Source organism: Onthophagus taurus, chromosome 2 (assembly GCF_036711975.1).
Source record: "Onthophagus taurus isolate NC chromosome 2, IU_Otau_3.0, whole genome shotgun sequence".
Classification (NCBI taxonomy): Eukaryota; Metazoa; Arthropoda; class Insecta; order Coleoptera; family Scarabaeidae; genus Onthophagus; species Onthophagus taurus.
Window position 1 is genome coordinate 16,593,251 of NC_091967.1, and position 12,791 is coordinate 16,606,041.

At 32.4% G+C, this 12,791-nt stretch overlaps 1 protein-coding gene across 5 annotated transcripts; it reads right to left on the reverse strand.

Moving 5' to 3' along the window:
* Positions 1-66: 66 nt before the first annotated feature.
* On the reverse strand, positions 67-12,465 carry LOC111419332 (dynactin subunit 1). Of its 5 annotated transcripts, none has more exons than XM_071194376.1 (11): positions 12,149-12,465; positions 11,926-12,056; positions 11,809-11,853; positions 11,650-11,703; positions 6,758-6,917; positions 5,945-6,700; positions 5,375-5,888; positions 5,131-5,321; positions 3,668-5,074; positions 3,357-3,584; positions 67-374 (listed from the first exon to the last, which is right to left on the reverse strand). In XM_071194376.1, the coding sequence occupies exons 1-11, from the start codon at positions 12,320-12,322 to the stop codon at positions 219-221; spliced, it is 3,816 nt and encodes a 1,271-aa protein (XP_071050477.1). In that variant the 5' UTR covers positions 12,323-12,465; the 3' UTR covers positions 67-218. The 5 variants fall into 5 exon arrangements, with proteins under 5 accessions (XP_071050477.1, XP_071050476.1, XP_071050478.1 ...); XM_071194375.1 differs by having other exon boundaries at positions 6,758-6,923; XM_071194377.1 differs by lacking the exon at positions 11,650-11,703 and having other exon boundaries at positions 6,758-6,923.
* Positions 12,466-12,791: the final 326 nt, after the last annotated feature.

The following is a 12,791-nucleotide window of genomic DNA, read 5'->3' on the forward strand; positions in this document are numbered from 1 at the left end:
TTGCAAAATATTTATTAAAAAGAACTTAACTCAAAAAACATGGTGCTCCAAAAATTTTTAAATTGATTTGAAAGAAAATAAAAAGGATTTTATTATGTATTATCAAAAAAATAATAACAAAATATTGTATAAATTATTAATAATTAATTAATGCGTAATTATAACATAAATTATTACTAGCAAAACTAATTTTCATTAAGACATTATTAATTATAAGCTTACATATATTTTAAGGGACACATTTTTTGAATAAGTTTATCAAGACTTTTTATACTCATTTCGACATCAATTAAACCTGGCTTTTCATTATTAGATAAAAGATAAGGTGGAATTTTGATGTATCCAATAGTTACAGGTTTAATTTCCTTTAATGACTACAAAAAAAAAAAAGAAATATTAGTAAATATTTATTTATACAGTCAAACATGGATAAGTGAGACACTTTTCAAATCTCTCTTATAGAAGTGTTTTAGTAATCCCAATTATAAATCAAATCAAATACTTTATTAATTAGAAAAAATAATCCGTTATATCCGGTTGTAGTTTTTTAGAAAGACATCATTTGTTTCTTCTCAATCTCAAACAATGAGTGTAAAATATTTACAGTTTTTTTACATCAGCTTTGATTACTACAGGATTTAGGATTTAGCAACTTTTGCGTCGACGAAAACACGTGCGATAAGATTAATCAAATTATGGAATTAATCAGAATAATGGTGTTATAATATCTACTATGCTATCTATGCATCAGATAATGGAGTTATTATCAATAATCTGAAAATGCAGCTGCAGGCTTTGAATGAAATCAAGCAACTAAAAAATTAAGTAAACTCATAGGCACAAATGAAGCATAGCTGAATCCAAAAGCCTAAAAATTAGAATAAGAAAAAATGGAAAGGTTGAAAAAAAATTGGATTGCCCGAAATTAAACGATGCTAAGCCACTGTCAGTGATTTTAAGTAATGTAAATGATTGCCAGGCCGTCAAGAAGAGCTTACAAGAAGGTGATTTCAACTATAGGAATAACTAAGATATTTGGAAACTAAATACTTACGGAAGACATTCACAACGAACTAAAGGAAATTCCACATTGTGGAAGTAACTCAAAACTCAAGAAAACTACCTCCAACAACAAATTGAAGCATATTAGCTAGGCATTACATCTGCTGAACTTTGGTAAATCAAAGGATATCAACAAAATCTACGATATCCAATATATCAACCACAGGAAAGTGAAGAAGCTCATTCCACAATATAAAATGACCACACAATGAGATTCTGCAGAAAACTGCAAGTCTGCGTGAAATGTGCAAGGATAAGTAACTAAAAAAGTGCACCCAAGTAGCTACAGACGGTGCACAATAGCAATGGAGCTCCAGAAAAGAAGACATAATGCTAAAACCAGAAAAGTTAGTATCTAGCACGATAAATTGTTCTTAATATAGGAAAGGCTGACTTAACTTATACCCAGAGCATGCTACAGAGACCAGGTACCCAAAGTCAACACTTTGTTCCATCAAGATCCATGCCAGGAATTAATATTTCTGGCTTGGAGTACCAATGCTTTGGCTTGAGTACCAATGTACTATATCCAAAATAAAATAATAATAAGCCAACGGGATATATGTATTGCTGCCTGGTAGCAATACAGGCTGCAACAGTACTCCAAACACTTCCTTGAAGTTTTGAATACACAGTACATAGATGTGTGCCTCATTTCTGAGATACACATGAGAGGTCAATCCTATCTTAAAGGAAGAGGTTATAAAACATATCATACCATTCACCCCGAGAATCAAGCATAGGGTGGTCCAATCGTTTTAAAAGAATCAATCAACCACTTCGAACAACGCCATCTTCTAAAGAAGTAGCAGATGAGCTAAGAACTAACGTAAATCCAAAGAAAGCTGTAGGATTTGACCTCATTACCTCATACTGCGCTACTTCCTCAACGCAGCCCTTGAGAATCTACTGCTCAAAAGACCAAGCCCAATAATAGGACATAGGCAAAAGCATTTAACAATAGACCAACTGCATAGAATAACCGACACAATTGAATCTGCAGCGCCTGGAGAGTGGCTTCACTGTCTGAGATTCGTACTGTCATGTTCTTCACCCCTCTCTCAAAAAGGATTTTAGGAAGGAAGACTCCTGGACGTCGGAAGGGGACTCCTGCTCCGTCCCCTTCCGGCGTTTTTGATCCATCTGTGAACATGCAAATATCTGTCTGAACCACAGCATTTTCATTTTCGATCCAGGACTGCCGCTCAGGCAGAACAATCTGGAATTGAGCATTAATCACTGATAGTGATCCCGCTAAATCTGACGGTATTAATAGCACGGTATCAGTGCTTATAATGTCTTCCGCAGCCCATTGGTAGGACATGTCGGAACAGTTTTGAGCACATTGCTTAAATCTGTAAATGGTAGTTCTAGCCACTTTCTCTATATGTAAATGCAGAGGAGATAGCTCAAGCAGAACCTCTATTGCTAGGGATTGCCAAACTGACTACTCATTGAATTCGTGAAAGTTTACTGATAACTGAAGTCTGTCGGATTTTCCTACAGTCACATAGAGCCAGTACAGTCTTTCAGGGGTAAGACCTCAAATTTTTCCACAAAGTCCACTAGGATAGTCTAGCTTTGTGCAAAACTCTATAGTTTTAACTAGTAACTCTATAGCAATACTCTAAAGCACCTATTTATATAAACAGCTTTATAAAATACAGACAGATTACTACTGATTTACAATCAGATTCTGAAACCAATATGGCACTACACAAAATATTTCAAAATAAAATGCTACATAACATAGTTAATGTCACCTTGTATGTGCGAAGTTTCAGTATACATAGAGAAGTCCGGATTCCAACCTTTAAGTAAGAAGTTAAAAGGTATGATGAAAATCATGAAGTTGTATTTCACTTCTATGACAACGTAAAGGATCTTCAACCGCTGAACAATCAACGCCACATTGTTAAACACTTTGCGAAAACTGATGAGAAGAAAACCACAAGATCTTGTTTAGTGTATTGCATATAAAAGCAAAGCACAGTGTGTAAGAACAAAACTAGAAGAGATTAATGAATAGACTCTAGTGAATAAGTATATCGTTTTATAGATAAATATTAATGGTTAGTCTACAAGACTACTGGAATTACCAGCACACTTTTATTTAAAAAAAAATTTTTTTTTTGATGACCTCACAGTCGGCTCACAAGTATAAACCGGTAGTTTATACTCTGTTTATACTCATACTTGTTTGAAACGATTTTAAATCCTGGTTATAAAGGTTTCCCCCTTACCCATTACTCACATATCCAGGTTCGACTGTATATTAAACATAATTCCCTTACCTTAGCCATTTCCACTGTGGGGAACTCCGTGAAATTAGCTTCAATGTACCCACCAACCTGCCTTTTCATAATTACATTAGCAACTTTCAGTTGGAACTGTTCAGCTCGATGATTTAGTTTTTCAATTTTTTCGTTTTCTTCAATAAAATGATTCCTCCAAGCTTCTATTTTATTAGTTGCTTTATAAATTGGTGGAAATACTGGATGAGATAACGTATACAAATAATCCTAAAATGAATATTGCGAGAATTAACAATTAAATAATGATATTAAAAAATTACTATTATTAATTTATTAATTATTAATCTTACCTTCTCCAACAAATCACCTTCCTTAATTAACATATCCAACTCTTTATCTTCTTTACTTTCAAATACAGGCAAAGGTTCCAATTGATCCAATTCTTCTTTAAGTTTAGCCGTTTCTAAATCCAATCTTCTTTCACGTTCACGACGAAGCATTTTACGTAAATTATCAATTTCTTGTAATAAAAGTGGTGAATCCTTAACAACAGCTGGTAAAGTAGGTCCAATAGATTGGAAGGAATTTTGAGAGCTAGATGTGCTCGAATTCTCATTTCTCTTATAAACCTTCAATATTTCCTTCATTTTAGCCTTTTCATTTTCAAGCGAATCAATATCGGTTTGAAGATGATCAAGAGTATCTTCAAATTCTTTCTCTTTCTTCCTTAAATTATTCTGCGACTCTTCGATTTTCCTTTGCAATTTTTCAATCGTTAACTCATAATCTTTATTAACGTTTCCAAACTTCTTTTCTGCGAGTTCTTTACGAATCGTCATTTCGGAAAGTTGTTCTTGTTTTTCTTTCAACACTTTTCGAAGTTCTTTATTATCGGATTCTTTGTTTTCGAGTTTACTGGTGAGCGTTTTGATTTGTTCCAATTCTTTTCTGACGACTTGCGCTCGTTGTTGTACGGGAGGTATTGGTTTTTCTTCGTTTTTATTGGCCGTAGCAATTTCGTATTCATTGTCTTGGAGAAATTGCGCGGTTTGTGTTAATTGATTCAAAATAAGCGATAGAGAATGTTTAATGCTTTGGATTGGACCTAAATCGTCTTGTTCGTATATTTTATCGCTGGCGTTTATGGCGAGGTCTTTCATTTTATCGGGGGTTAATCCTTTCTCTGATTCACCACTTGAATTAATTGTTTGAATCGCGTTTTTGATAATATCTTGTAAAGTTTTTAATACTTTCCCGGTGTGAATATAACATTGATATAAACCGTCATAAGTTTCTTTTTTTAATCCTAAGTTTGAAACGGTTGTATCTGGTGGGATTCTTCTTTTAATTAGCTTTAATTGTTGTTGCATGGATTCGGCTGTCATAATAATGTGTTGTGCTAAATAACCAATATCACCGATATTAGCACCATCTGTAAGATTTTTTATTATTGTTGCATCAACTGTCATAGCTTCGCAAGCGATTGTTAAAAACTTCGCGTTATCACCCAGTAATTGAGTATGATTTTGTGCTCCATTAACTGCAAAGAGAAGCGGATACATCGTGTAAAAATAACCAGCACACTTTTCTAAGGGCTCTGTTGGAATATTTTCATCTAATTGATCGCGTTTTATCAATTCAACAAATCCGTCAATTATTTTTTCTTGTCCAACCATCTCAGGGAAAGTTGCCCCAACTTTTAATAAAGTTTCTGGTTTTGATGTATTTAAAGCATGAATGTATTGACGCACAATCGACTAAAAAAAATTATGTTTAATATAAACTTAATCATATTAATGTTTCACAAAATTACTTGTAAAGCAAACATAAAAAATGATAAACGACAACGGAAAGTGTATTGCTCAATATTGTGACCTTTAACTATTGCTGATCTATCTAATTTTTCAACTGTTGGAAATTTATCTTTTATTTGTCCCAAAAGAATTTCAGTTTTATAAATTAATCTTGGCAATAAAAGTAGAACTAATACAGCATCATGATCACCTAAAAAAATATAATATAATTATTAATAAGTTCAGAAAGCAACAAATTTGTACCTCCTCTATTCATAAAAGTATCAGGCATATAAGCACTTAAATACTTAATGTGTTGTTGTAATTGTTGAACTTCGACTCTACGAAGTTCCAAATCAATAGCTTTAGTATGAGCTTTAGTTTCAATAAACATCTTTTTGAAATCTAAGATTTCAGGAAGAGTTGTTATTGGTTTACTAGTTTCTTTTTCTAAGCGATGTTGAAGATCTAAAGATTGTTCTTGTAGTTTGTGTACTAACTCCCTAAACTTGTTAATTGTTGATTCTCGATCAGCAATCGTTTCCATAGCTGCATCTCTTTCCCTTTTTGCTTCTCTTGTACTAGCGTGAGCCATGTCGAGTTCTTCGCGAAGATCCATCTCTAATTCAGCATTACTTTCGACTAATTGATCGTTCATGTCTTGTAATATTTCTAAATCGGCGATTTCTTCTTCAAGTTTTACTACTTTTTCTTCAAGAGTTAACTTTTGGTCGGCTAAAATAATCACCATTTCTTCCGCACCCAAAGCGGCGTCAACCTAAAAATAATTTCATGAGTAAAAATAACTTAAATAAGGAAGAAATTATTTTTAACTTGTTCTTGTAAATCGCCGATTTGTTGCTCCATAGCTTCAACACGAGCACTAAGTTTTTCTTTAGTTCTTCCCAATTCGGCAATTTCAGATTTTTTCTGATCCATATCCTTCATAATTTTTTGATATTCGTGTTTATCGTGCGCTGAAAGATCGCGCATTTTCACCAAAGTTTCACGTAATCTTTGATTTTGTTGTTCGAGTTGTTTCAATTCGTAAGTAGACGTTGATTCGCCACCACCAGACGTTTTATTTTGCAATTCGTTCTTTAATATTTCCAAATCAAGCGTGACTTCTTCCAATTTTTCCTTGCACACTTCCAATTCTAATTGCAAAGTTTCAACTTTTTCTTCAGCCATTTCTTTTTCAACGGTCGCCATCTCAACTGCATCACTTAAATCGGCCATTTCATCAGCGTGTACTTCCTTAGCTTCGATCGCATCTTTAGCTTCTTGTTTTGATTTTTGTAATTCTTTTTGTAAATTAGCATGCGATTCCATAATTTTCGCTTTAAACTCGACTAATTGTTCAAGTTGAATTTTTAATTTATCGAAATCTTTAAATCGTTCTTTATCTTCTTGACGTTTCACTTTAAGAGTATCCAATTTTTCATTAAGATCTTTAATCTGCTGATTGCGATTATCTAATTCTTGTTGCAACTGAAGATTACTTAGTTTTTCTTCAACAGAAGTCATTGGTGTTGTTGTTAGGACTTGACCTGGAATAAATTGGGGCTTTAAAGTTTCTACGAAACCAGTCTAAAAAAGATGAAAATTTTTAAATAAAAATCGTTAAGTTTTTATAGAAAGAATTACTTCGATGAATGAGGCTCGTTTTGGAATTTGACTAGGTGCTTCAGATTCGGCTTGTTTTTCACTTGGCGATACCAATTGACTTCTGCTTTCAGCTAACGATTGACTACTTCCCAGCAAAGATTGTCTGCTACCACTTAATCGGCTGCTAGCAAGTGATATTCTAGAACTATAATATATCAAAAAAAAATAAGGTATTGGAAATATAAGATCTATTTTCTACTGCTAAATTAAAGTAAATGTTTCCAAAATTGACTTGCGATTAAATGTTTCTTTAAGGGAGAGGAAGAATTATTGTCAATCAATTATTTTAACTACTTGCAGATTTTAGTCAAGAGATAAATATTGACGTTTACCACATTGCATACTCTACATTCTCCCCGCATCAACCTACTACAAAAAAAAGCATCATAAACAGAGTGTAAATACTTAATCTAGACCTAACTAACTCTATATTTGACAGCCACAAATGCCAAATGTTACTAAAAGAAGAACTGTTTAGTTAAGCAATCATACTCAACTTACACATCTTTGAATTGCAAGCATTAAGAACGATTACATTTTTGCGCTTCCATTAAGAACATTATGCTGTCATAAAATGATATTGACTAAAATTCTCCGTTTAAATAAAATATCCAAAATATTCCAAAATATTTTAGAAAATCAGTAGAATTTGCGAAATTGTCCAGAAAATCTTGTGAAAATTCTTATAAAGCTCAAATAATCCTTAGCTAACCATGAGAATCCTCTCTTTAAATAATATTAGGCCGGTCACACACGTACAGTTTGAACTGACAGTTTGAAATGACAGTTTGAACTGTTCAATTTAAAGCCAAGATACAGGAGGTGTCTGAAAATCGTAAATTTCAAACACTCCCTGTGTATCAAAAACGAAGAGGGCTATGAAAATATGGTTCGCGCCATTGTAAGTTTCAAAAAAGTAGCTCAGGTTTGCGAAAGCCGCAACTTTCTATCTTTCATAATAACTGAGATACCCTGCAAACCCATCGAAATTTGGACACCTGTACAGTTGAGTTGAACTGAGATTGAAATATGGCCGGGCTTAGATATCTCAGAAAGCTTTAGATTTTCCTGATTTGTTCTAGATTTCCTGGGCACTCAAATGTTGTGTTTAGTTAAGACAAATCCTGACACCTTATAAACATTTTCCAAAAATCCTTAGATATATTGGGAAATTTTTAGAAATTCCTGGGTTGCCTTAGAAATCCTGTAAACTTTCTTTAGGAACCTTAAGTATTACCCAGATAACCATGGAATTTCTCTATTTAGATAAAAATAAGCCTCATAAGCCACAAATACATTCTAGAACTTCTTAAATTTGTTTGGAAATCAACTACATATCCTTAATAATCTTAGCTAATATTTAGACAAACAATGAAATTCTTGGAATTTATCTCTTTAAAAAAAATCATGCTTACACGTCCCCAATAAATTCTAGAGTCACAAATATCTTGGAAAATCCATGGAAATCTATAGGAAACCATGGAATGTTTAAAAACCTTTGGATATCTTCTTTTTATACATGAATTATTATTACATTTATCCCTAATATATACCAAATAGGTTGCAAAATTGTTTTAATATATCAGGAAAATCATAAAATTTCTTGGGTTGTGTTGATAATTCTTTGAAAATCCTTAAAAACCTCATATAAACTGTAGAAGATTACAAAAATCTTCTCTTTAGATGAAATAAATCACCTTAAATAAATTCCATAATATCTCATATACCCCAGGAAATTGCATGGAAATTCTTGGACATCTTCTCTTTAAATAAAATAACCCTGATATGTATAAAATAATTCCCAGAATTTCTTAGAAACCTCAGAAAAAAAATCTTCTCTTCAGATGACATAAATCCCGAAACACCTTAAATAAATTCCATAATATCTCATATACCCCAGGAAATTGCAAGGAAATTCTTGGATATCCTCTTTTTAAATTAAATAACCCTGATATGTATCCAATAATTCCCAGAATTTCTTAGAAACCTCAGAAAATCTTTAAGAAACCATGAATACTTTCAGATATAAAAGCTTTCAGAAACTATGAAATCATATATATCCTCTCTATACAGCGTGTTTCATAATATATGCGCAGGACTTCAGGATGTGATAGCTTGTCCAAAAATTTGAAAAAAAGTTTCTATCAACTTACCCTCTAAAATGCACCATTTTCGATCATCAGCAACAATTTTCCGTAAATGTTTGGGCTGCCATCGTCGGTGATAATTTGATAGGCCCACATTTTTTACCAAACAGATTAAACGGTGCAGATTATCGACAATTTCTAGAAGAAGTACTACCGGAACTGCTGGAAGATGTACCGCTTCAAGTAAGACAAAACATGTACTTTAAGTTTGGTTGCTCGCCAATACTTGGACGACGAATACGAGCACCCTTGGCCACTGCGATCTCCCGAACTTAATTGATTAGATTTTTTCTTTTGGGGCCAAAATCAAAATCTTCATCAATTATAGCTTTAAAAAAATTTGTTCTCCCGCAAAGCTTATTATGAGTAGAAAATGCTTACAAACGCTGTTTTCTGTACGATAAACGGTTCCGGAGATATTCGCAAAAAACGATTTTTTTTATTAAATTTCAACACCTGTATATCGAAAATGGTGCATTTTAGAGGATAAGTTGATAGAAACTTTTTTCAAATTTTTGGACAAGCTATCACATCTTGAAGTCCTGCGCATATATTATGAAACACCTGTAGAGAACATATTCCATATTTATTATAATAAGTAATATACAGGTGTTTTTAAATTCATGCTAAAGATTTCAAGGGGTGACTTTTCATCCAAAATTAAGGGGTGTCTTACATATAACTTTTTGTTCAAAACCCCTTCTCCTCCAAGTTATAGCCCTCTAAAGTTATGGGAAAAAATCTGCAACTATCCTATCTCGGTAATGTTTAAATAATCTTCACCATATTGTTTTTAAACTCATCTTTCAACACAATTAATAATTCTCTACAGTTTATCACCTTAACTAAAACAGATACAGAAAAGGTTTTCTAATTGCAGTAATTCAAATATATTTTATACCTAATCTTGAAGGTCGACTTCAAAATTGTGGTCTTGATGTAATCATATATTATACCATAATTTGCGAAATATTAAAGTTTTCTTTATATAATTTGTGTCGCAGTATTCTTGGGTTATTCAATTTTACATATATTCCATTTAATGATATAATTTTCTAAAATTTTATAAGGCTATAAATAAAATGAACCATTAATATGTTCAAAAAACAATTTATTTTTTTTCAATACATGTAAATTAAATAACAAACAAATATTGTCAAATGCTGGTAGTAGAATGTCACTAATTATTTAATTCCTTAATTAATTATAAATACAACAACCGTTTTTTTCTTTATTTTCACATCACTTATCCATATCAAATTTAAAGTCAGGATGTAAATATTTAAATTTGGCAATTTCAAACTGTAACCTCATCCTATCAATTTCAGTTCGTCTTTCTTCCAATTTTAATTTTTTCGCTTTCATATCGATTTTTTTATGTTCTGAATCAATAAACTCCATGACGAAATGTTCAAATCTACCGGAAATTTCGTCACGTCGATAATGATTTTCATAGGATGACGTCTCACTTAACGGGCCGTTTTTCGTATCTATCTCATCAGTTAATTCATCAGGCGTTAAATGCTGAATTTCATTTACAAGGTCGGGCGGTTCAACTTTAACCGAATCGTTCCAAGAATTTTCGGCACTCTCAAAAATTCCCACCGACTCTAATTGTCTTAAACCATCCGTTTCATCAACAACTTCCATTGACGCCGTACCCCATACAGCTAATCCTCTAGTTTCTAAATCGGTTAATTTTAATTTTGCAGTAGTACTTCCGGATCTTGTGGTCGTCTGATTTTCTTTAATTCTCCTCACTTTACACCTTGTGCTGTTTTTCCAATCATTAAAGCGCTGCAACAATCACATTGTAATGTAGGAATAATAATAAATTTTTTTGTTTTTTCGTTTTAAACCTTTCGCCATTCATCCGACGTTAATGATGACGGACCAGTATCGCATCTATTCAATTTCAACGTTAAATTGTCCCACTTTGAATGGAAATAAAGCTCGTTACCTCTTGGATTACAATTTCTAAATGCCAAATCGTTTTCTAATTCTTTCAAATAGATATCGTATTGTTCCTTTGAGGTGTTGTCGTTTCTTTTTCGCTTTGGGGGATGATCGTGCGGATATAAGCTTTAAAGAAATAGTTTTGTTTTTCTCAACAGTTCTTTTTTATTTAAATATGTAGAGTAGATTTTATTATAGCTTTGTTTTTCTTCCCAGAATGATTAAATTGAATGGTTTATCCTGTTTTTCTTCTATATGGAGGGTTTTATTTCACCATTATTACACCATTGTTTGATACAAACACTTTTTTAAAGGACGGTACACAAAAAGAAAACATTTATGTTGCACAAGGTGGGTAAATACAGGAATCTGTACTTTTAACTTTTAAATGATCACTTATTGATTCATTTCATTTTAGGTTTAAGTTGAATTAGATTTTTTTAACAGAGACAAACAAGAAAAACAAAGCTATTATGGGAGAGGATTTGCAAAAAGGGACTTTATCAATTTGGGTTTTTTTTAAGAAACATTGATGAGACATAATTGCGCGTTATAAAGGTGCAACAAAGAAACCTTTGCATAATTTGACCAAGAAAAAGTTTCTGTGTTGCGCCTTGTATTGTTTAAATAATAATAATAGAAATATTTTCTTATATAAGTCAATTTTGGAAGCAATTCTTATTTTTGAAGCAATATAACCAAAAAATAAACATAAAATAAACCAATACAAAACTGATTTATCTCTACTGCTTGAATAATTAGATATACCTTGATGCAGACAAAGATGGAGGTCTTTTTTGTGGAGAAGTTTTCCTCCTGACACTAAATGAATGCGTTTAAAATGGAAAAAAGAAAGAAAAAAACGACATAAAATGAATTAATAAAACCGAATGAGCAATTATGTCTGCAAGCCTTTTTAAAACTTACGTTGTTGGCTTAGGTTTTGTTCCAGTTGCAGCTTGAGCAGGTGTACTTTATGTTTTGATAGGTATAGAAATAGATGGTTAGGTATAAATAATTTAGAAAAAGCTGTCAGTTACTTACATGCTTTGGCGACTTCGTATCTTTGATCCTGGGGTATCTTCCAGGCGTTCTTTAGGTTCAATTCGTTTCCCTTCATCATCCAATAAAATAACTTGAGATGGACGAACAAAAACCCCATAATTTTCTTCGCACTGAAAAAGAAATAAAAAGAAATATGATAATTTTATGTCACGTGTAATTTTACTGAATAACAAAAAATAAAGAATCCTAATAAACATCTTACCTGAAAATATGTATGATTACGAATGGTGCCATTATTTTTTCCTTTAGGTTCATCTAAGATTAAGCCGATCCATCGGCCAGTTGCGAATTGTGTTTGGCCGAAATATGCAATGGAACCTTGAACATCTTTACCAATTAATTCCACCCGTTGTCCGATTTTGTACGTTTCCGACATGATTTTCTTTAGATATTAGTCTTACAAAGAATCTAAGATGTCACCCGATTGTTGCTCTATTATTATAAAATCTCACCGGAAATTTCACTTTCAATTTTTGTGCAAATAACCGTAACCATGGCTGATTCAACCGATCTAATCCTGTCAGACAAGTTGTTATTGGCAAAAAATATACATCATGCATATGCAACCCTATATACAAGAGCGTATGCTTTGTTATCAATACATGAAAGAATTTTGTAATAAATATTGAATAAGTCTTTTATTTAAGCAAAACTAATTTTGCATTATTGTACAACTGAAAAAAAAAAACTTAAAAAGAACAGTGTTCTTCCTGTCTTCTTTTTGACTTGTATTACATATTATCAATGCTACAGCAAATCAAGACCTATACTAGGCTTGTTTTGGTTCAAGACCTCTTCAATTCCAAACACTTCTGAACCTTTCCGCGCATAAATGTTACATATTT